General features: G+C 35.6%; 2 protein-coding genes across 5 annotated transcripts; both read right to left on the reverse strand.

Annotated features, from left to right (window-relative positions):
* Positions 1–963: 963 nt before the first annotated feature.
* Positions 964–7,345, reverse strand: LOC107731939 (tripartite motif-containing protein 65-like). 4 transcript variants are annotated; one of them, XM_016543166.1, is made up of 9 exons: positions 7,201–7,345; positions 6,011–6,696; positions 4,442–4,537; positions 4,017–4,250; positions 3,525–3,675; positions 3,356–3,415; positions 3,217–3,243; positions 1,367–1,399; positions 965–1,256 (listed from the first exon to the last, which is right to left on the reverse strand). In XM_016543166.1, exons 2-9 carry the CDS (start codon positions 6,692–6,694, stop codon positions 1,234–1,236), a joined length of 1,308 nt encoding a protein of 435 aa, XP_016398652.1. In that variant the 5' UTR covers positions 6,695–6,696; positions 7,201–7,345; the 3' UTR covers positions 965–1,233. The 4 variants fall into 4 exon arrangements, with proteins under 4 accessions (XP_016398650.1, XP_016398649.1, XP_016398652.1 ...); XM_016543165.1 differs by having other exon boundaries at positions 1,355–1,399; XM_016543164.1 differs by having other exon boundaries at positions 964–1,399; positions 3,371–3,415.
* Positions 7,346–9,990: 2,645 nt separating this feature from the next.
* On the reverse strand, positions 9,991–21,275 carry LOC107731921 (circularly permutated Ras protein 1-like). The gene is made up of 19 exons (XM_016543132.1): positions 21,061–21,275; positions 20,531–20,623; positions 18,336–18,428; positions 18,040–18,126; positions 17,865–17,962; positions 17,572–17,772; positions 17,426–17,476; positions 17,249–17,338; positions 16,005–16,156; positions 15,421–15,502; positions 15,089–15,213; positions 13,675–13,759; positions 12,403–12,509; positions 12,164–12,273; positions 11,883–11,994; positions 11,622–11,762; positions 11,445–11,538; positions 10,501–10,551; positions 9,991–10,334 (listed from the first exon to the last, which is right to left on the reverse strand). The coding sequence occupies exons 1-19, from the start codon at positions 21,179–21,181 to the stop codon at positions 10,239–10,241; spliced, it is 1,989 nt and encodes a 662-aa protein (XP_016398618.1). The 5' UTR covers positions 21,182–21,275; the 3' UTR covers positions 9,991–10,238.
* Positions 21,276–21,344: the final 69 nt, after the last annotated feature.

Genomic DNA, 21,344 nt, shown 5'->3' on the forward strand with positions numbered 1-21,344 from the left:
TTTTAACATAACCGGTTGGTGTCTGTGTATATACTAAGTTCACAGATTCGAAGTTTTTTTTTTTTGCAGTGTTGACTATACGTTCAGTGTTTTCAGAGCTTTAATGAAATGATTTTAATAAAAAAAACACACTTCATGTTTGCTACACATTCAACAACATACACTTCTGAGGCAGCAAATACAAGCACTTGACAGCTACTGTAGATGAGCACAGTATCTACAGACATTTAAACCATGCTGAGCCCGTTTGACCTAGAATAGAATATCAGTGAAATACATCAATATTCAAAAATAAAAACAAAAAAGGAATTTTTGTCTCTGGTTAATTTCTGACCCTGATACATATTTTTATTAATTTCCCTTATAATTCCCCCTGAATTCTCATTTCATGCACACATTTATTTGTTAGGTTCACATGGCATATGTGATTGTACATCTAATTCTACAGTTACTGAAATTCATATCTAATTATTAAAAAAGTTTTAGACATGTTTAGAAGTGAAAATAGCAAACATTAATTAATACTATTTAGTCATCAGTACTTAACATTATTACTTAAAAACACAGAAACAGATGGTGCCAGAGAACTTGATCAAAAAGTTTCTATTAAATACAATAAAAACAAAATGCTAAAAAAGTCTGTAGAAATGTGTTTACTGTAGGAAGTCAATTTCTGAATAGAAAATACCTTAAAGTCTTGGCAACAAAAAACATTTCCTATATTACTGCCCACATTTGCATATAGTGTGGCATGGAAACTGCCATTAAGCATTCTATTACAAGCTTTTCAGTCAAATTTAAATAGTAAAACGATTATATATATATAATATAACACAGAACATCATATAGATACTGAGATATTGCTGTTGTGACAACTTCAATGCTTGACAACAAGCCTCAGTCTTCTGTATATGTTCTATATGGATCAGTTTAACAGAGGCATCTCTTGGCAAGGATAAACAGGTAGACATCTGTGAAGTTTGCTTTATATGTAGTTTTATTTGCCAATAAGTCATAAAGGGCAGTTTGGCTATGGCGAAGACGAATGTAACCACGTGTTTGCTTCACGTTAGGGAAAAAGTGCAGTAATGAAATCAGTAGGTCTGCCACCTGGCGGCGCGTTGAGGAAACGCATCCTCGCCGACTCCAGGGAGCCCAGGGTATTTTCTTTCCGAGTCCGACAGTTACTTTTGACATGCTTCAACACGAACGATGTACAGAGAGAAAATACCGTTAGGATTTGGTTTGGGAGTTACCTATAGCGGTAAAAACAACAACGTAAATACAGTTAGTGTTGATTACAGTGTCATTAACAAACACAGTGTGGTTGTACTGTATTGTGTAAGCAGCATAACTTTAGTCTCACTCCACTGTTGGGAAATAGGGCCCAGTCTTGGTACTAGATATATGAAAGCGAGAGAAAGGGTGGGATGTTATAAAGAGAGAAATTACCTGCAGTAACTTGCCAAGTGACACGGCAACGTTTATTTAATCATGTTCAAGTACACTCATCTTAACAGAAACTTTAAAGTGCAGTGTGAGAGAATTATAGGTTACATTTCAAAATAGGCCACATGAACTGTATAGGCCTGCAACAGTGAATGAAGCAAATCTACAAACAAAACAACATGAATTTACTAATATTCATCTTGTATTAAAGTATTCATTTTCTCTCTAATGCCTGAAAAGTAATGACTATTCGCTGTTATTCATAGTGGATTTGCAGTGCAGTCTTGTTTAAGAAACATATACTGTATTATTTTAGTCTTTCCATCCTGAAGAGAAGATTAATTAAAAACTACTGTTGATTTTGGTGTTATGTTAATGTAATAAGGGAAATTTGCATATTTGCTGGTATAAAGACTTTTAGCAGTGAAAGTAGAGTTAACATGCATCCTCTTTTTCCCAGACATGTCCTGGCTGGGATTTTTAAATTGCCTAAAATGTCTGGGATTTGGCTCTGTTTTCTTATGTTTTATATTTGCTGAAGGTAATGACTGAAAAGTAGTTTGACCAATAGCGTACAAGCATTGTATAATAATCATTATCAAAATGGCTTGGATCTACAGTGAATGGACAAAGCAATGCAAATCTGCATAAAATATAATGTATGACGACTGTAGAGAGCATGTCAATAGGAAAACAAAGCCAAAACCCGGAAAGAGGGGACGTATGGTCATCCTAGTGAAATTTCTCTTTGTATTATCATTGAAAATTAAGTGCCAATATGGCAGCAGACAAATCATTTACAAGGCAAAAAAAAAAAGGAAAGTCCACAACACTCAGTCCATAAGGACAGGCGTGATCACCAGCGGAGCATCATTTTTGCCTGTTTTGTTGGTACAGGGACTGAAAAATGGGTAAATGGTCTCAGAGAAGTTGTTCATAAACGTGTAGATGTGCATCTTTGCATCCACATTATAAAAGGACACTTGGCCTTTTTCGTAGTCCACAAACAGCCCTATCTTCTGAGGTTTCAGGCTGAGGGGTAGGGCAGTAGAAGGCTCAGTCCTGAAGGCATAGTTGTTCTTGTCCCGCAAGCTAAGAAACCAGTAGCCGTTGCTGGGGCTGACTGTGATCTTACCCTTCCTGTTGCAGGAATGACTCGCCACTCCCAGGTCCCAGTCAGTCTTTCAGGAATAATTTACATTTTAAAATTTGGTGCTATATGTAAATTCTAACTTTAATTATATTTAATTATATTAAAATTGTATTGATTAAAATTAATTTATGTTTAATTATATATACAGTATATACATATATATATTAAGACAAATTAACAAATAAATAGTCATATGTGTTTAGTTTAGAATGTATAATGCACAGAAATATATGATTTCTCTCAATTACCATAATGGCATATAAATCCATGTGCATAATAATTAATTATATAAAATTATAAATTACTGAGCAAACTAGAAAAATTATTTTAAATATAGTTTTTGATGAAGTATAGTGTGTCATACTGCTTGACAAGTTCCCAAATGCTCAAAAACTACTTGCACAAGAACAAACTGAAGTTCTTATGGCCTTCAAGGGATGCAGATGTGATGTGCAAGTATTAACAATCAATAAACTGTTATCTCAACTATTTAGGACTTTATCCATAACAGGGCAAAGCTGTTATCAAGTCTTGAGAAAAAAACAACAACTTTATAGCACCTGCTTATATATACACTGCAATAAAAGCAATAAAATGCCATCTCTAACACATACCTGAATATTCCTGCATTCTCTTCACTTCTGCAAAACATTGAAATAAGATCATTGTTATTGAAAAGATGAAGTTTAAAAATGCATTTCGTAATTCTAGATCCATAGTTATATAATGAATCATGGTAAGACGAACACTTGCCAACAGAAGTCTTACTTGGGTGTGACTTCACAGGTGATTGGTTAGCGGACACAGAGAGGCCTAGAGCAGAAAGAAACTATGTCAACCAAAAGAGGCAAAGCGCATGAAGTAACTTCTCCATCTGCCACTTGGTGGCACTGTAGTGTAGTGTTTGACAGGTGTCACTCACAGAAGGCAGGTGGTACTTTCTGAAGCTCCTCCTTAAACTGTTCCAGTAGCTGACAGACAGAGGTATAAATTGTTTTAGTTCCAAGGTCACAGGTCAGTGAGACACCCGTCCAGTCTTTCATTGTCTTGGGAGTGCTGACGTCAGAGTAGCCCTGTTGGAGAAGACCAGGAGCAATTTTTGAACTTGTTTGTCAAGTCATGCTTATTTTCTCTCTATAGTCATAATTTGCCAGTTGTTCATTGACTGCTCCCATTGTAAAATATCTAATAGCATTTCTAACTCCACTGGCAAATAGATAAAGAAAGGTGTTCGGTATATTATACATTCTATATTAAAATCTATATATTCTTAAACAAATATATAAATAAAAATAATAAAAATTTGTAACAGTAGAAGAGAAGAAACTGAAAAGATGGAAGAACTGGAGAGTCTATTACACAGATGAAATCTGATGCCAAAGGTATGAGTATGTTTTCTTGACACATTACAGACCTTCAGTCCGGTGATGTAATTTTCAGTCTGGGCCAGTTTAGCAAGCGCTGTGCTTCTCCTCCTCAGTTCTGTGATCTCCTGCTCCAGCTCTCTGATCATGAGCTCAGCCTGGTGCTCTGCTGAGCGACGGTTTATCTCAGTCACTTCCAGCAGCCCTGCCTGACTGCGCTCGAGGGAGCTTATCAAAGCTCCAAACAGCTGCATGCTGCACTGCACCTCATGCTCTGACAGCATCTGGAGCACAGGGGGAAGCAGAAGCAAGGATGAAGGAAGATGTCTAAGCAAGGTTTTCATCAAGGTCCAGTACTTGTTATAATATCAGTTGACATTACTATCAGACGTAGCTGTTCACTTTTCTCCAAGACTTTGGGGATTTTTTGATGTTGTGGGATGAAGAAAACAAGTGAAGCTACTGCGTTACTCACTTTGATATCAACTAGTGATTGTTTGATCTCCTCCACTTTCTCCATCCTCTGCTTGGTCATCTCCTGTATCTCGTTCTCTGTGATAGCAATCTTCATCTGTGTGAAAGAAAACAGGAAATGATGCAGCAGGAAGCGCCCCAGATTTTACCAGTCAATGCATGGTGGTAATGCAACATTGTACCCCTGAAGGTAACATTTTTGCACAGTTTTTTTCTGAAAGTGTTTGAACACCATTGGATTAGCTAACAAAATCAAATCAAGTGGAATTTTTTATTATTATCTTTATTTTAAATATTGATAGCACAAGCATACCTTTCAAGCAAGAATTGTTACATTTATTTATTTATTTTAAAGATTGATAGCACAAGCACAATTTTCAAACAAGGTTTCATTTTCATTTGTTTGTTTACAAAACACAAGCACAAAAACAATACATTTTACATTTATTTATTATCGGTTTATATATTTTTATTTGTTTTTATCTTTTGCTTTATTTTGTTATTTTATATTGTATTCTATTTTATAAGATTGATAGCATAAGCACACTTTTCAAACAAAGAATTTATACTGTTTAAAATTAAGACAAAAGGTATTTGGACAGTTTTGTCTTATCAAAAACCAGTTAATGTAATGAACCAGTTTGGTGAAAAGTCATTGCTAAAACTCAGAAAAGTTAGTTCATTTGTTTGTGCACTTTGATATTTAATTTCATTGATATCTAATACAATGAAATTCACATATTTGTAAGGTGACTTAAGTAATAATATTATTTGGGGCCACTGTATAGATACTGAGGGGTATTGATGTAGGGGATTTACAGATTTTTTTTTGGTCAGTACCAGTTGTTACTTATTCCTCATTTCATCCTACCTTACTATTCTGCTGTTTTTTGTTTTATTTTTATTTGTAATGTTTTTAAATGTTTTATTTATAACACAAACACATATTTTTTACTTTATTTATTTGTTTGTTTATTGTTTTGTTTTAAAGATTGATAGCACAAGCACACTTTTCAAACATTATTTGTTTTTATTTTATTGTTTTGTTTTAAAGATCAATAGCACAAGCACACTTTACAAACATTATTTGTTTTTATTTTATTGTTTTGTTTTAAAGATCAATAGCACAAGCACACTTTACAAACATGTTTTGTTTTTATTTTATTGTTTTGTTTTAAAGATCAATAGCACAAGCACACTTTTTAAACAAGATTTTATTTTATTGTTCTGTTTTAAAGATCAATAGCACAAGCACACTTTTCAAACAAGATTTTATTTTATTTTTTAATTTCAATTTTATTTTATCCAGGTAACCAGTTATTGATGAACTACAGTACACTTAGTGACAGTAGTTAAAAGTCATTGCTAAAACTCAGAAAATGTAATTGATTTGTTTGCAAATGCAACTTTGATATTTGATTTATTTTAATCTAATACAATGAAATTCACATATTTTTAAAGTGACTTAAGTAATAATAGTTTTTGGGGCCACGTTTTTTGGTTTAGATGTGAAGGCTTTTAGAGATTTTCTGTCAGTACCAGTTGTAACTTATTCTTCATTTCATCCTACCTTATGACTCTGCCACTCTTTCTCGGCACATGTGATGTCATGTGACTGGTGTTCCGTTTGTCCACACTCAACACAAATACATTCCACATCAGATCGACAGAACAGCTCCAGGTTTCGGTGATGTTTTGGACAAAGGCGGACTTTCATGGCATCTGCCGCCCCACTCAAGGTATACCTTCGCAGGGACACCTGTCTGGCAAAACCAGGTGGCTGGGTGTCACTAGTACTATCAGTATTTAGTGTTTGTTCAGACCACGTTTCATTCTGAGAGGCCAGAGAATTGCGGTGTGCCCTGTGCCGTGTGAGTCTCTGCTTCATTTCATCAAGAAGATAACCTGGAAGCTGGCCTGGCCTAAGTGTACTACCAACGGGCTCTTGTGTCGTTCCCCCTTCCTCAGCGTCTCTATCTGCCCCGTCCCCTCCAGAGGCCCCCGGGTTTCCCTTCATGCACTTGAACTGTTCAGTGATCTCTCGGAGAGTTCGATTAATGTGGAGATCGGGCTTTCTCTTGAAGGTCTGCTTGCAGAGGGGGCACTGACAGTGCTTCACTGAGTCCCAGTAGTGGCCGATGCAGGTCATGCAGAAGCTGTGGCCGCATGGCGTGGACACCGGATTGTCAAACACATCTAAGCAGATGGAGCACAGCAGCTGCTCTTCAGACAGGAAGCTTTGTGAGAATGGCATGGCTGTGCAGAGGGACGGCAAAAAATACAGAGGAGACAAGGAAAAATGGCAAGATAAGAGATGACAATGAGGGAAAAATGCAAAAATAAAAGGAAATGTAAAGATGTCAGTTTTCGTTTTGGTTATTATAGTACATCAGGTTACTAAATGAAAATTAGAAATATTGTAATCGTAAATGTCTGAAATAAAAACAAATATACGTTTTATTTTTTCATTTTTGACTCAACAGCAAACATACAAGTAGAATATCATCAACACCTTGTGTCAATAAGAAAGCTGTGAGAATAGAAGCAAGTACTAAAACTAGAACCAATATGCAACATAATCAAACACAGTATATAAGGTCAAATACGATTGTACAATTGTTCAGTTGTCAATATTCACAGACATAGAATTACTGGATCAGTGAATGTTTGTAGTAATAGTCCAGGATCGGGGTTAGTTTCATTGAGATGATTTCAAATGTTTTGTAAATCTCACTAAATTTGACAAAATGGTGTCCTCACCTCTAATCAGCAGTTTCACACTGGAATGAGGCACTACTGGCTAACCTGTGCACATGTTGCGTAAGAGCACTTGTCACGTTTTAGATCTGTCTTCTTCAGTGGTATGTTCCTTCCTTAGCTGCCAATTATCTTATGCTGCGTTCAAGTCCTCCTGGGACGTTCGTATTTAGGAGTTGACAAGTCGTAATTAGGACGTCAGGTGCGTTCAAGTCAGTTTAGTCGGCACAAGATGGCGGTGTACCTTCTTTTAATAAATTACAAGAAAATACAACAGGGTCTGTTAACTCTGCTTATAGAAAAGGAAGAGCAAAGAATTCGCACCAGCCACTAGTAATTACGACTTTGTGGTGGCGTTCAACTCGTAAATACGATCTATCCGACATGACTTGAACGCACCATAAGTCCTGTGGAGCAGCTTAGTGGGTTCTGGGAATCCAAACTTATTTGTAACTGAGGAAACAAATGAACAAACACACACAAATGCAACCATTCAGTTGTACTATTATGTCAGTGGCGCACTTAAAACTCCAGAATGTCATTGAATAAAAACAAAATACCAAACCAAGTAACATCTACTAACAAATTAACCATTTTCTCAAACAAACCTTTTTTTAGCTATTTTTTTCCAGTGACTTTTAACCAGCTGGCCCATGATTTTTAGCAGATGTATGAAGTCAGTTCCCTCAGGTTCACAGTGTGCTTCACCAGTGTCTCTGAACCAAGTTTGACAAGTGGTAAAATAGGTTTTGTCCCTTTTTACAACTTAAAAAAAAATTATTTGCTTGAGAGGTGTGCTTGTGTTATCTTTCTTTTTAAATAAATACTTGGTTTCATTCATCGTCTGATTAATGACATCCATTCATTTTTAAGTGTGGCTTAAGTGTCAACTAATTTTTTGGTAAAAATACTTCTTTAACTATGATTAAATATGAACTATATCTTTTATAACAGTTTTTGACTTACATGCTTAACGCCAAATCTATGTGAACAGTCATACAATTTTATTTACATTACATTTCTGAGAAAATTACCTCTGTAAGCCCTTTCTTTATCCGGTGGTCACTCATTATGTGCTCCTGTTGTACCCTGACGGTTCAGTTTTACAGGTATGATTGAAAATCTTACATGTGGTTTGCTTTTGGTTGACTGATCTGCCCCTCCTTCCTCAGCTCTTTCTCTCTCCCCCCTCTCTTTCTCTCAGACAGTGAGTTCAAACCTGTCTGATGAGATTCCAAGCAAGTTTACATGCTTGTTTCAGACACACGACACTTCAGTGTCAGGTTTTGTCAAATAAATCATGCAGAAACATAAGTAGTTTACATTTTGATGTAACTAATACTGACAATGATCATGACCAAACCCAGACACAATCGGCAAAGATTTCATTTGATTCAATACTGCTCAAAATTAAGAAAAAAAAGTTAATCTGCTAATATGAATGAAATGTTTATATGATGAACTACACAAAATGACACTAGTAGAATAAAAGTCATTGCTAAAAGTCAGAAAAATTTTATTTTTATTTATTATTTTTTGGCATTTTCTTTTTGGGAGTAAATGGTGGAATTCTGTTAAATGGATTTGAATATTGTAAAAAAAAAAAAAGTTAAACTGAGATGACAGCACAACATGCTTATTGGTAGCTGGAATATAATAAAAACAAAAATTATAAATAAATGAAAGAATGAATAAATAATAAATAAATAACACTAGGAGATAGAGCTGCAAAACCTGCAATTCTAAAGAGATCTGGGCCTGATCATGACTGAATACGGCTGAATTAAAGGTCTTTTGAGGTCAGTTTGTGGGGTGATTCAGAGGTCACGTGCAAAATAAAACTTCAGTATGGAAAAACCTGACGTAGTGTTAAATCTGCAGAAAAACAGATGTTTTTCGTAAGGGAGAACCAGATGGTGACACAAGGTACATACCATCTGTAGAGAGACAGATAGAATGGCTTCATTTCATGAATGGTATTTCAAAAGTCAAACGCTACTCTACATCTGCCATTAACATTAGGGAAAGAGAGAGAGAGATATGAAAGAACACAAAGAGTGCAATTGATCAGGGCACTTTTGTCTCGTACCTCACTAAAGTTGGTTCTAACCAGTTCTCACCATTTCTCTCAACTTGTAGACATACTTTTACCAGTGTTTATCCCTTAAATCGGCATACATTATAAAATAATCTGAAGACTGACAGTTTTAAGGTGATGTAAGTAGAAAGAGTAAAAAGAATCAGTCTGTGATTTCTATAAAACATGTTTTATTTGATTGCATTATATTTATTAATACAGTCCCTAGTATCCAAGCTGGTAATTTGACATACATTTACACAATTGCAAATGTATGTCAAATACGTTACTCGTGCAAAAATGTCTATAATGCACAAACCAGCCAAAGCAGCGCTACAGAGCACTGAGCACCAAAACAGCCAGACATAGGAAAAGTTTCTTCCCTCAGGCCATATACCTCATGAACAGTTAAATGTTCTCCCCACTGTGCAAGACCCAACTATCTATACTTCTATCCATACATCTATCCACATTCCCTTGCATAATTTGTATATAGCACATCTGTACATACAATATACTGTTTACTGTCTCTTTGCCTATTGTGTTGCTTTTACATATTTATTTTTACTCACTTTTTTTGTCTGTGCACTGGAAACTTCTGTTACCAAGACAAATTCCTTGTGTGTACAAGCACACTTGGCAATAAAGCTCTTTCTGATTCTGAAAGCAGCTCTTATTGTGTGTTGCTTTTACATATTTATTTTTACTTACTTTTTTTGTCTGTGCACTGGAAACTTCTGTTACCAAGACAAATTCCTTGTGTGTACAAGCACACTTGGCAATAAAGCTCTTTCTGATTCTGAAAGCAGCTCACCAGCTGGATACTAGGTTATCAACTCATAGTTTGCATATATTTTATATTGCATATATTCCAAGCAGTAGTCATTGTCCACAGTTTGAGATTGATATAGCAGCCTACATGACACTTAAAATGACTGCTCACAAGTCTTGATGGCATCTGAGCTCAGTTCTCCATCATGGCAACTCTCTGTCCCTTTCCGCTCACGCTCTTCGCTCTCTTCATTTGGTAGACCACCTTGGCCGCCGCATCTGAGAGACTCTGGAGGAGAAAAAAGTGATGTGATGATCCATGATATCTAAGCATGATTTGTTCATTTTATGTATAACCTTTTTTCAAAATCCTAAAAAGTACATCCGGGTGTTCAATTACATTTTGAATCCCAGATTTTCTCTGTTATATAAAGTGTGGGAGATCTTTAACTCACCGCAGTGGAAGATGTTCGGGATGCTTGTTTGGCATCAGTTTCTGTTGTGTTCTGTTTAGAGTAAAAGTGTGTCATGCTTATTTAGTCACAATGATTCATCTATAATGCTAATATGGCTTGGGGCTCTTTTGGAGCTGAGCAGATTTCAAAACATGTTGAATGTTAAAGACAATCACTGACACATGTCTACAAGCATGTGAGAGTGTGTCTATCTTGACTGTGGTATGCTGAATTAAGTAAACAATGACAATGCTTGATAAATGCTCTGCTAAAGTGACTATTTTTGATATAGTTTTAATTTGTTATTTATAAAATTTATTCATCAAATAAAACTTGTTTCATATGCATTCATATTTGACTAGCACGACATACTGATTAGTTAAATATTCTATAATGTTTTAATGGATTAAATATTAATGATTATATACCGTTTGAAATTTTTGGAATAGTTTTACGAAGTCTCTTACGCTCACGAAGACTGCATTTATTTGATCAAAATACAGTAAAAGCAGTAATGTTGTGAAATGCTGTTGTAATTTAAAATAACTGCTTTTTATTAAAATGTAATTTGTTTCTCTAATGGCAAAGCTGAATTTTCAGCAGCCATTAATCCAGTCTTCCGTGTCGCCTGATACTTCAGAAATAATTATATTTTTTTATACTTTTATTCAGCAAGGATGCATTAAACGGATCAAAAGTGATAGTAAAGACATGTATAAAGTTACACAAAAATCGAAATAAATGCTGTTTATTTTTACTTTGTACATTCTATTCATCAAAGAATCCTGAAAAAATGTATCACAGTCCACAAAAACATTAAGCAGCACAGCTATTTTCAGCACTGATAATAATAAGAAATGTTTTTGACACTGAAGACCGAAGTAATGACTTCATTAAATTCCAAAATAAAATGAAATAATATATGGTTGAGGGTGTATTCAGACCTTATTGACAGTGGTGAGGTCTTCACAGATCATACTCATGGTACTAATCCAGTTCCCATAGATACTCTCTTCTTTAGGACTCGGCTTCTGTTGACTGTAAGATAAACATTGAGAGAGACGTATTTTATACATACACACATGATGTAGCAGAGAGCCGTCTGGAGAAGTTTGCTGTACCTGATGTCTTTGAGAAGGTCCTGTTGAGCTCTGAGTTGTCTCTGTGCTTCCTGTACTCGGCCCTCCATAGTTAGCCTGGCACACAGCTGGGCACAGTGAACGCCCAATACGGACATATTTAAACTGCCTGCCCACACCCAACTACACACACAGAACAAGACACAGAGATGGAGAAAGGAAGGTTGTTTTATATATATGTTGTCATGAGCTGTAGATCTGGAGGGTGTTTGCTGTTATTGTGTAGTATTTTGAGTGGTTTGCCTGCTGGTGGTGACTCGTTTCTGTTGAGTGATGACTCTCGTCACTTTCTGCAAATCTCGAGTCTTGAAACTCAGCTGCAGCTGAAAAGGGACCCGGTCCCGTTGTTGGAAACCTGAAAACACATTTAAAGATACACAAAAAGTTCTACATTTTGTGTTCCATACAAAAAAAATAACAGTAAACAGATTTGGAACAACATGAGGGTGAGTATGAAAAAAACAGTTCCATCTTTTCTCTAATGCTTCATTTTCTTTTGATTGCACTGTATATTTTGTGCTTACTTTCAACTTTTTCTGGTCTGACTGCAAACTGGAAGGTGATCTCAACACCATCTGTTACGTTGCCAATCTCTCGTACTAACCGATAATTATCCTCCTCATATGGGAAGTACCTGCATCAGTCAGAGAAGACAGAGAAAAATAGAGACATTATGAAATGTGTATATTGTGTATAGTGCATATGTGTGTTTGCATGTATTTACATGTGATTGTGTGTGTGAATGTTATTAATGGATACTTACATGCCATCTGGTGCCAGCAGTGTTGCCATGACACTAGTTGCTAGGACATTGTCAGCTACAGCGCTCTGGATCTCAGTGGCAACTGTACCAATATTAACAATATTTATCTGGAAAGTGGATGAAAAAATACATAATTTGTTTTTTAGCATTTAAGATCTTGGCTTGTTTGTAATATTGCAGAGGAACATTACCTTTCAAAAGTTGTAGTAAGATTTTTGTGTTTTTGAATGAAGTCTCTTATGCTCACCAAAGCTGCATATATTTGATCAAAAATACAGTAAAAACAGTAGTATTGTAAAATATTATTACAACTTAAAACATCTGTTTTCTATTTTAATATATTTTAAAATGTATTCCTGTGGTGGCAAAGATAAATTTTCAGCATCATCACTCCAGTCTCATGGAGTCACATAATGCTTCAGAAATCATTCTAATATGCTGATTTGCTGCTCTAGAAATATTTCTTATCATCAACTGCTTAAAATATTTGTGGAACCTGTGATGATTTTTTTTTTCATGTTCTTTGATAAATAGAAAGTTCAAATGAACAGAATTTAGGTAAAAATCCTTTGTAAGATTACAAATGTCTTTACTGTCTCTTTGATGAATTTAATGCATCACTGCTAAATAAAAGTATTAATTTAAAAATAAAGAAAAAAACCTTATTGACCCCAAATGTTTGAACGGTAGTGCTTATTATTCAAGCACGGTACACACTATGCATGATACTAAAGTTATTGATGTCTTGCAAATGTACCAGTTTCCTATTATTATTGTTTCAAAGCAAAAAAATCAAATACGGCAGAAGGGGAAATACTGAACACAAAATCGTTCTTCCTTGTATGTGTGGGTGTCATTGGTGATAAGTATCGGTTTCTCTGAAATAGGCTTCAAGCTACATGTCTTAAACCCATTAAAATCAGAGTGAGCTTCTACAGAGGGGTTTTACAGACAAGGTTCAGGATGTGTTAGAAGTCTGCGATGCAACAGATGTAGTGACAGACAGCTGCTGTTAGCAGAAAATGTAGAGCGAAGGGGTCATACAGAAAATGTGAGCATTTCTCACATAGTTTACAATGAGCTACAAGTGTGTGAGATGTAACCAAATTAGTGAAAGACAACACCCTCAGGAGAAATAGATTGTTGCTGCAATCATGTACCTCTAGGTTTCTTTAAAACAGTCTTTACCATCTTATCTGATACCAGCAACATGACCCAGACCGCTAACCAATAAAAAAGGCAGACTGCAGATGAGCAGTCGCAGTAACTCACTCTGCCTCCTGTGTGATCAGCCAATCTCCCAACCTCTGCCAAACGACAGTCCTCTCCTTCAAAGGTCATCACGGACACTATCACACTATAAACAGAAATCTGTGACTTATTGACCATTATAACACTTGACATGATTTCATTAGGTACACTGGTCTACATTCATCGTTGTTCATTAAAACCAGTGTTAGGTAAGCTACACTAAAATAGTAATTAGTAAAAAGTAATCTTCAACGGTGTAATTAGAATACTGTACTAATTACTCTCTCTAAAAATATTGCATTACTTATTACTTTCTAAATTCAATATCAACCTCAACCAAGGATAGACATGAAACTGCTCTTTTAATTCTTTCACATAAATAATATAAAATTGCGTAAATTATTCTTGAACTGACCAAAGTATTTAAAGTGAGAAGGTTACATTGAAACCTACATTTTAACATTAGATGTAAAATCCACTATTGTTTTATATAAAATTAATCTAAAGTCTATACAGCATTTAATGCAATTACATCAGAAATAACTAATTAAATTACATAAAAATCAAGAGTAATCCCTTACTTTACTTTTTTGAGGGAAAAGTAGAGGAGACCGGGGGCAATTGTAACACACTCAATTCCTCCAATGAGAAACAAGCTAGAGTAGAGTAATGTACTGTAAAGTAGGATTCTCTCTCTGCCTGTGAAAAAGGAGCATAATCATTTCACCTCAGAAATTTTTTTTTGAGGTATGAAAGTTACTTTTTGGATGTACAGTATTTTTCTTCTGCTGTCTAAAGTTTAGATGACTGCGAATTTAAACTTACATGCATTTTATCTCTAGGTTATTGATGAAAAAATTAACATGAACAACCTAATATAAGCATGGCTAACTAGCATACAAGATTTTATCATCGCTGCAACATTGGGGGCAATTGTAACATTGTGTTACAACTGCCCCCAAGCCACAATAGACTTGCTTTTTGAATGCATATGATGCCTGACATCTAAAAGAATTTGAACCATATACAAAAAAATAATAATAATAATCTTAAGTAACATTATTAGATACTACAGCAGTAAAGCGATTACACTGAGGTAGGCTTTTATTTGAGATACAGTGGGTTAATACAAGGGGGCAATTGTAACACTCTGACTTCTTGCATTTAATTTAATATTATAGTCTTGTCCTTATTAGTGAAAATATATGAACTGTATTATTAATTAGTGAACCTATATTTGTTTCTTGTATCAAAAGATGACTAGTGTATTTCAAATAGTCTGTGAGTTATGAAGGAACATGTAAAAAATGTTACAATTGCCCCAGGTCTCCCCTAATTAAATTACAGTAATTAATTACCTAGTAATGCATTACACCCAACACTGGTTAAACTAATATAATATTCAGAAAGAGATTTGTGCTTTGCAGTCTCTCACCCCTTTTCAGCAGCATAATGGGCTAACTGATTGTAAAAATAAGGCGAGGGGGCGGTGCAATGGGAAAACTCTTGATCTAAATGGCCTAGGCCTATGTTGGCCTGCCCATCTGTGCAAATGATAACCTGGAAAAAAATAATAATAAAAAAATCACACAGACACATACATATAATCATGTACAGTAAATGCATAGCATCAGTAGCTAAAGCAGCACTGCCTGTCCTCTTCTAGACTATGGCTTAACTCAGTGAATAGTGGTTTTATCATTACAGCACACATTTATCATAACAAAATAGGTATAGTTTTCAGAACATGTAATAACGGGTACAGACTTTTGACCCTGTGAACTGAGATGCCATGGCAACAGAGATGAGGGCAGCAGGTCCCAGTGCTGTGGCTCCATGTTCTCTGAGTCTGCAGAGAAGAAGAAACCCTAATTAATAAAGTTAAAGTTGAGACAGACAACTCAAATACTGACTTAACACTATAGTTTGCTTTTCATGAACAACATAAAAACAGAAATAAAATATTGAAGCATTTTCATGAAACATTAGGATCAGCAAAACATTTAATATTTAACAACACTGTTAAATGTAGTCATACGCAAAACTCTAGTGTTTTTCTGTGTTTTTTTCTACAGTTTACAAAAAAACAAATTAGACAGACCAGCAGAAACATGCTCAGTGCTCTCTCTCTCTCTCTCTCTCTCACACACACACACACACACACATATTTTGACAAATATACAGTGGGTATAGAAAAGAATCACCCTCCTTTAAAATAATCACATTTTGTTGCTTTGCAGCCTGAAATGAGAACGGACACAGTTTATGTTTTATCCAGCTGTATTTAACATCCAAGTGAAAGAAATAACACCACTGTACATACAATAACAGCTTGAGAATGTGCCACTCACTCTTTGATTTTCTGGGTGAGAGGTTGGATAGTCTCTGCAATGCAGTGAGGGGTGCTGTAGTTCTCGCCCTCCTTCTTCAGATAGTCATAGTCCACCAGTGCCCAGTCTCTCAGAGTGAGAGGAACCTTTGTACCATCACCATATACTGTCACCTGAAAACCCACACACATTCATGCTTCTCTAAACAGTAATCTATCCACGTGACAGTAAAATAAAGCACTATGTGAGCTATGCTGGTGCTATTCTTTATCTCTGTATCTAGTTCTCTAAAATGACTTCTCAATGGCTAATCTTAGTAGTTTTACATGCTTCTTAGTTCCTTCACAGTGAATTCAGGTTTCCACAAACCAGTAGCCACAAGCTTGTCAAAACCAAGAATGGGAAATGCTCAGTCATCACAGCTTGACATCTCAGTAAGTTTTATAGGTCTGTTGAGTTTTGGCTTCAGAAGTTTGTAGTTTTACAGGGTACATTCAACCTGGTCCCGTGTTGCCAAAATCTACCAGCATAAACTCTGGGTCACAGGGCTGCTTATTCTGACAAAAAATAGCCCACTTAGATAGGAAGAGACCATGTGACTGACATGTAAAATGACCAGCCACAGTTTTTGGTGTTGTTTAGCCACTAATCTATCCAAAATATATTATACCAGATGCTTTCAAACTTTCTGAAGCTAAGGACCCTTAAATGTAATGATCCCCTACATATAATACAAAAGCAGCTCTATATTTTTCATGTAGAAATTCATTTATAACAAATAAGAAAAAGCATGACATTATAAAGAGAACATGTTGGCCGAAATAAATAACTGGCCTTTATATTGAAATTGCACATAAGGCAAAGCAAATATTCAAATTCTTTGTATTAAGTTTATCTTTTTTTCTACCTAACATTAGAATAATGTTGTACAGTATAAACTTGAAACATTTTTAAAATAAATTCTAATATGAATGTATAGTGCTTTTCACAATAAATATATTTCCAGTAAAATTACACCTAACAATTCCATTATATGTAATATATACACATATAATATATTTTACATAATATATAAAAATACAAAATATTTTTCCCCAGACCCCAGTTTAAAAATCCCTGTAATATTACACCACAATAATTATATGTCATTGCAAAAACTTCAAATAATAGTGTGGCAGTTTTTGCAAACAAGTGTACAGAAAAAAAATCTTTGTGATCAGAACTGGGAATAATAAACGGTTTGTGTTTCCCATAAGTCTCTTTACCTCATTGTTAAATGTCACCAGTGCCACTCTTCGGTGAGATGAGGTTTTCTGCAGGGAGGACAGCACCATCTGAAGAGCTTCTTGGACTCCCTGAACCCAAAAAATGGGAGTAACTTCACATTTATTGTGCCTGTTTACATAAGCAAAAAAATATTTTATTTACATTTTTTTTTTTACCTGCAGTCGTGAAACATATGTGGGCGATCGCATGCTGTTACCGGGAGAGATCTGAGAGGAAAATATATTTAATGTGAACATCAAGTGAGAGTGTTGAGAACATAATAACAGCTCTGTTATTCGTCTGTAATGAAAGTGATTGGCACCTCAGAAGTGACGCTCATACTTCCGGAAATGTCCACACACAGGACAATAAGCATGTCATCGAGATTCTCATACTCTGTGTCCTCATCGTCGTCCATGTAAAGTATATCCCTGCCTGGAGGATTGCGCAAAGGAAACCGGCCTCCCTTCAGTGTAGTCTGGGGGTAAACGTTCTCCTTCCCACAAAACTCACAGCTCCATATCTAGAAAAAAGGGACAGGAATCACTTTGAAAATAAGTCAATTTCATATAAACACAAATATCAGATGGTTTGGCACCTGTTGGTATAACTTACTATTGTTTTTTGGTGTGTCACTGGGCTGCTTGCTGAGGACATGACAGCATTGCATTTCCCACAACACACTGGTTTTTGGCTGCACTTTATGGCAGATGCTAAAGAGACAGTAAGTGAGCTAAACAAATGGAACAGTTAGGATATTTATGCTTTCAGAAAAGATTGTTTAGCACACCTTTACTAACGTCCACGAGGCTTCCCACTTTTAGCGACACCACATTTACATTAGCTTTAAGGTGAGTCTCTCCATTATTCTCCAGACCTGAGAGAGAGAGTGAAGGAAAATAATATATAAAGGTTGGAACACAGAGTTTGTTGTGTAATTCAGCTCACAAAATCAAATAAAACAACTCATTGAACCTGTTTATTGTAAAACATCAGAGTGCTTTTAGTGTATCGATTAAGTTTTTGCATAACTGAATATTTCCTGTGCTTGTTCATGTTATGAAGGGAGAGTGAATGTCTTCTCACCTCTCGGCGGTAATGGGGGTGGGAGAGCACTAAACAGAGTGTCTCTCCTTTGTATGTTACGGGGCGGTACAGGTGGTGGAGCCACTGATGGAGCTGTAAAAAATAAAATGAAATAAATAAATAAATAATTACATATAGTTTCTTATATGAATAAAAAACGTTTGGGGTCAGTAAGATTTTTTTTTAAAAGAAAAGTAAAACATCTATTCAACAAGGATACATTGAAAATAATAAGAAATGATTCTTGAGCACCAAATCAGCATACAAGAATGATTTCTGAAGGATCATGTGACACTTAAGACTGGAGTAATTGTTGTTAAAAATTTAGCATTGCCATAACAGGAATAAATTACATTTAAAAATACACTAAAATAGAAAACAGTTATTCTAAACTGAAATAGTATTTCACAATGGTATTGTTTTTATTATGTTAAAAATATATATCAAATAAATCTAGCCTTTGTGAGCATAAGATGCTTATATAAGTGGTAGGACAAAATAATGTGAACACCTAGGAAATAAGCAATATTTCTTTATTAAGGTGTTTTACCATCATTTGCCTTTAAATGGGTCATGAACTGAGAAATCTAAATTAATTTGATCTTTTTACATATAAGAGGTCATTGTACTATAAAAACATCCTGTAAGTTTCACAACTCAAAACTTTCTCGTTAGTCTAAAAACAGCTTATATTGAAGCCAATCTGCCAAAACATCAGGTTGTGGAATGTGCCACTTGATGATGTAATAGTGTGGCTAAACACCGCCTCTGCAGAAGAAGATCAACGTCTGTGAGAAAGGTCTGGCTGCAGACATGCACTTGCACTCTCAGACACCTGCACTTCCACAAGTGACGTCAATCTTTTTTATGTTTTTTAATTTTTTTAATTGAATCTCTCAACATTTTACAAAAGTAGCCAGGGGGTGAAGACAAGAAAAAAAAACAACCCTAATGTCATTTGCAATCGCCACCTGCACTCTCCGCTACCAGCAACGTCAATTGCAATCGGCACAAATCGGCACAAATCGTCCGTGTTGCCAATGGAGACAAGAAGCTGTGGTGGTTAAACAATTAAAACGAATTTAGTACCATATAAGCTGTATATCAAATTTGATCTGTTAATACCACAGTCTTAAAACATTATTAAGTGTTCCAGCCTTCTTAGTAGGGGTGCTCTGATTATCGGCTGGTGCTATCGGCCGATAATCGCTTTGGGAAATTTGATTGTCGGTCTCTATAAAGGCCGATCTCAAACATAAGGCCGCCTCACATACAGCTCACGAAATCAGGCTTGTGCTGTGTGCAAGCTATTGTGAAGCAATTGCCCCATTGTAAACACAAAAATGCACTGCATGGTCAATTATATATTATATTTTATATATTACTGAAAAATTTCAAAAAAAAAATTTGAAAAAAAATTTAGAAATACCCCCCACAAGAGTCACATAAGAGGGAAATTCCCCCCTTTTTCAAAAATGAAATTCAAGCCCTGAATGAATGCCTGTAAAAATCCTGATTGGAGCATCACTATAAATAATTCTACATTTAAAAAAAGAAGGCTTCAAAAAGATAGGTATCGGTGATCGTATCGGCAGATAATGCTTTCCTGTGATTCAAAAATTCTGATCGGAGCACCCTTACTTCTTAGAATAAATTCATACTTTGTAATAGTCAAAAAACTTTGTAATAGTCTCCATTAGAATGTCATCTATCAGAACAAGTGCCAGTTGTTTTACTGATATTGGAGGAGAGAATCTCTCTTCTCTTCAAACCTGTCCACAGTGGTTGATAATATTCAAATCAGTTGATTTGTCTGACCGGGGCTCAAGTGCTCAAACTATCTAGGTTTTAAGATAATCACACTATCTTTTTAGCATTTTAGCATTGGTGTCTGTGATTTAAGTTGAAGCAGTTGCAGCTCTTTCATGAATGTTGGCTTTTTGAAGTTCTCTGTGGTTAGTTTTTGTGATAACATGGTGTTCAAAGTGAAAATGAAGTTTGCAGTCTTTTGCTGTAGTAGTTCTGTGTTGTTTGGACACAATCCTTCTTAGTGTTCAACAGTCCCTATCATTCACTTTCCATTTTTGCCCACTATTCTTCTTCACATGTAAAGAGAGCATACAAGCTACTTCACACATTTGGAAGAACGTTCATAAAGCAATGGTAAGGTGAAAAACAAGGTGTCAATTACTCACCTGGTTTCTGAACAAAGGTAACGCGGTTGTCGTAAGGATGATCGGAGACAGACTGAGCTCTGGACAGACCACAGGGAAGAGTGGAGGCACAACCTACAAAACATGAGCAGTCATGAGCGATAGATGGAGTTACACACAGACTATTTGTGCCAAATTATATAAAAATACCCCAATACACAACATGGGCCTAGTTGTCACAATGGGAACCTACCTATTAGACACTATTTAATGTTGTTTCTGTGAAATTTTGATCAGTATCAATTTTAAACAGTAAAACAATTATCAATGTAATATAAATAAAAACTGCCCCAAGCTGACATTGAATCTGACATAGCTAGAGAAACCAGGCATGTGTAACTGGACTGTTGTCTCAAAATGTTGTTGCTGAGCTTTCCCTTACTACTTATTATTCTTCATTCAGTAATTCTGTCTCTTTAACTGTCTCATCAGTATTATGTGTGCTGTAATATTAAATATTAACAGACAGCAGTTATCCATTCTCATTTATGCATTTACAGCATACAACTGACCTTGATTTGAGACTTTAGCTTCATCTTCCGATAAGCACTCAGACCTCCAGTTACACACAACATGACTGCAAGCAAACTCCATCTCTGTGGGTGAAAAAACAGTCAGAAATGATACTTGCATCAAGTTCTATTCTTTACAGTCTAATTAAACTAGAACCTGTAACACCCAGGCACTTTAAAATAACAACTTCAGCATGTATCTCTTCACTCTTTCCTGGTTGTGTTGTGTACACAGAAAACGCTAGATAATACTGTGTTTTTCTGTGCATTTTAGGTAAGACTAG

Source organism: Sinocyclocheilus rhinocerous, unplaced genomic scaffold (genome assembly GCF_001515625.1).
Source record: "Sinocyclocheilus rhinocerous isolate Xijiao unplaced genomic scaffold, SAMN03320098_v1.1 scaffold1841, whole genome shotgun sequence".
Lineage (NCBI taxonomy): Eukaryota > Metazoa > Chordata > Actinopteri > Cypriniformes > Cyprinidae > Sinocyclocheilus > Sinocyclocheilus rhinocerous.

Excerpts from the sequence above, each read along its gene's own strand:
- LOC107731939 (XM_016543163.1), bottom strand. The coding sequence starts at position 6,694 with ATGCCATTCTCACAAAGCTTCCTGTCTGAAGAGCAGCTGCTGTGCTCC. Across the intron at positions 4,251-4,441 it reads AATCACTAGTTGATATCAAA|ATGCTGTCAGAGCATGAGGT; the intron begins GTGAGTAACGCA and ends CCTGTGCTCCAG. Across the intron at positions 3,244-3,355 it reads CCCAAGTAAGACTTCTGTTG|AAGTGAAGAGAATGCAGGAA; the intron begins GCAAGTGTTCGT and ends AATGTTTTGCAG.
- LOC107731921 (XM_016543132.1), bottom strand. The coding sequence starts at position 21,181 with ATGCAAGTATCATTTCTGACTGTTTTTTCACCCACAGAGATGGAGTTT. Across the intron at positions 18,429-20,530 it reads TACCTTTGTTCAGAAACCAG|CTCCATCAGTGGCTCCACCA; the intron begins GTGAGTAATTGA and ends TATTTTTTACAG. Across the intron at positions 11,763-11,882 it reads AAACGAGTCACCACCAGCAG|TTGGGTGTGGGCAGGCAGTT; the intron begins GCAAACCACTCA and ends CTGTGTGTGTAG.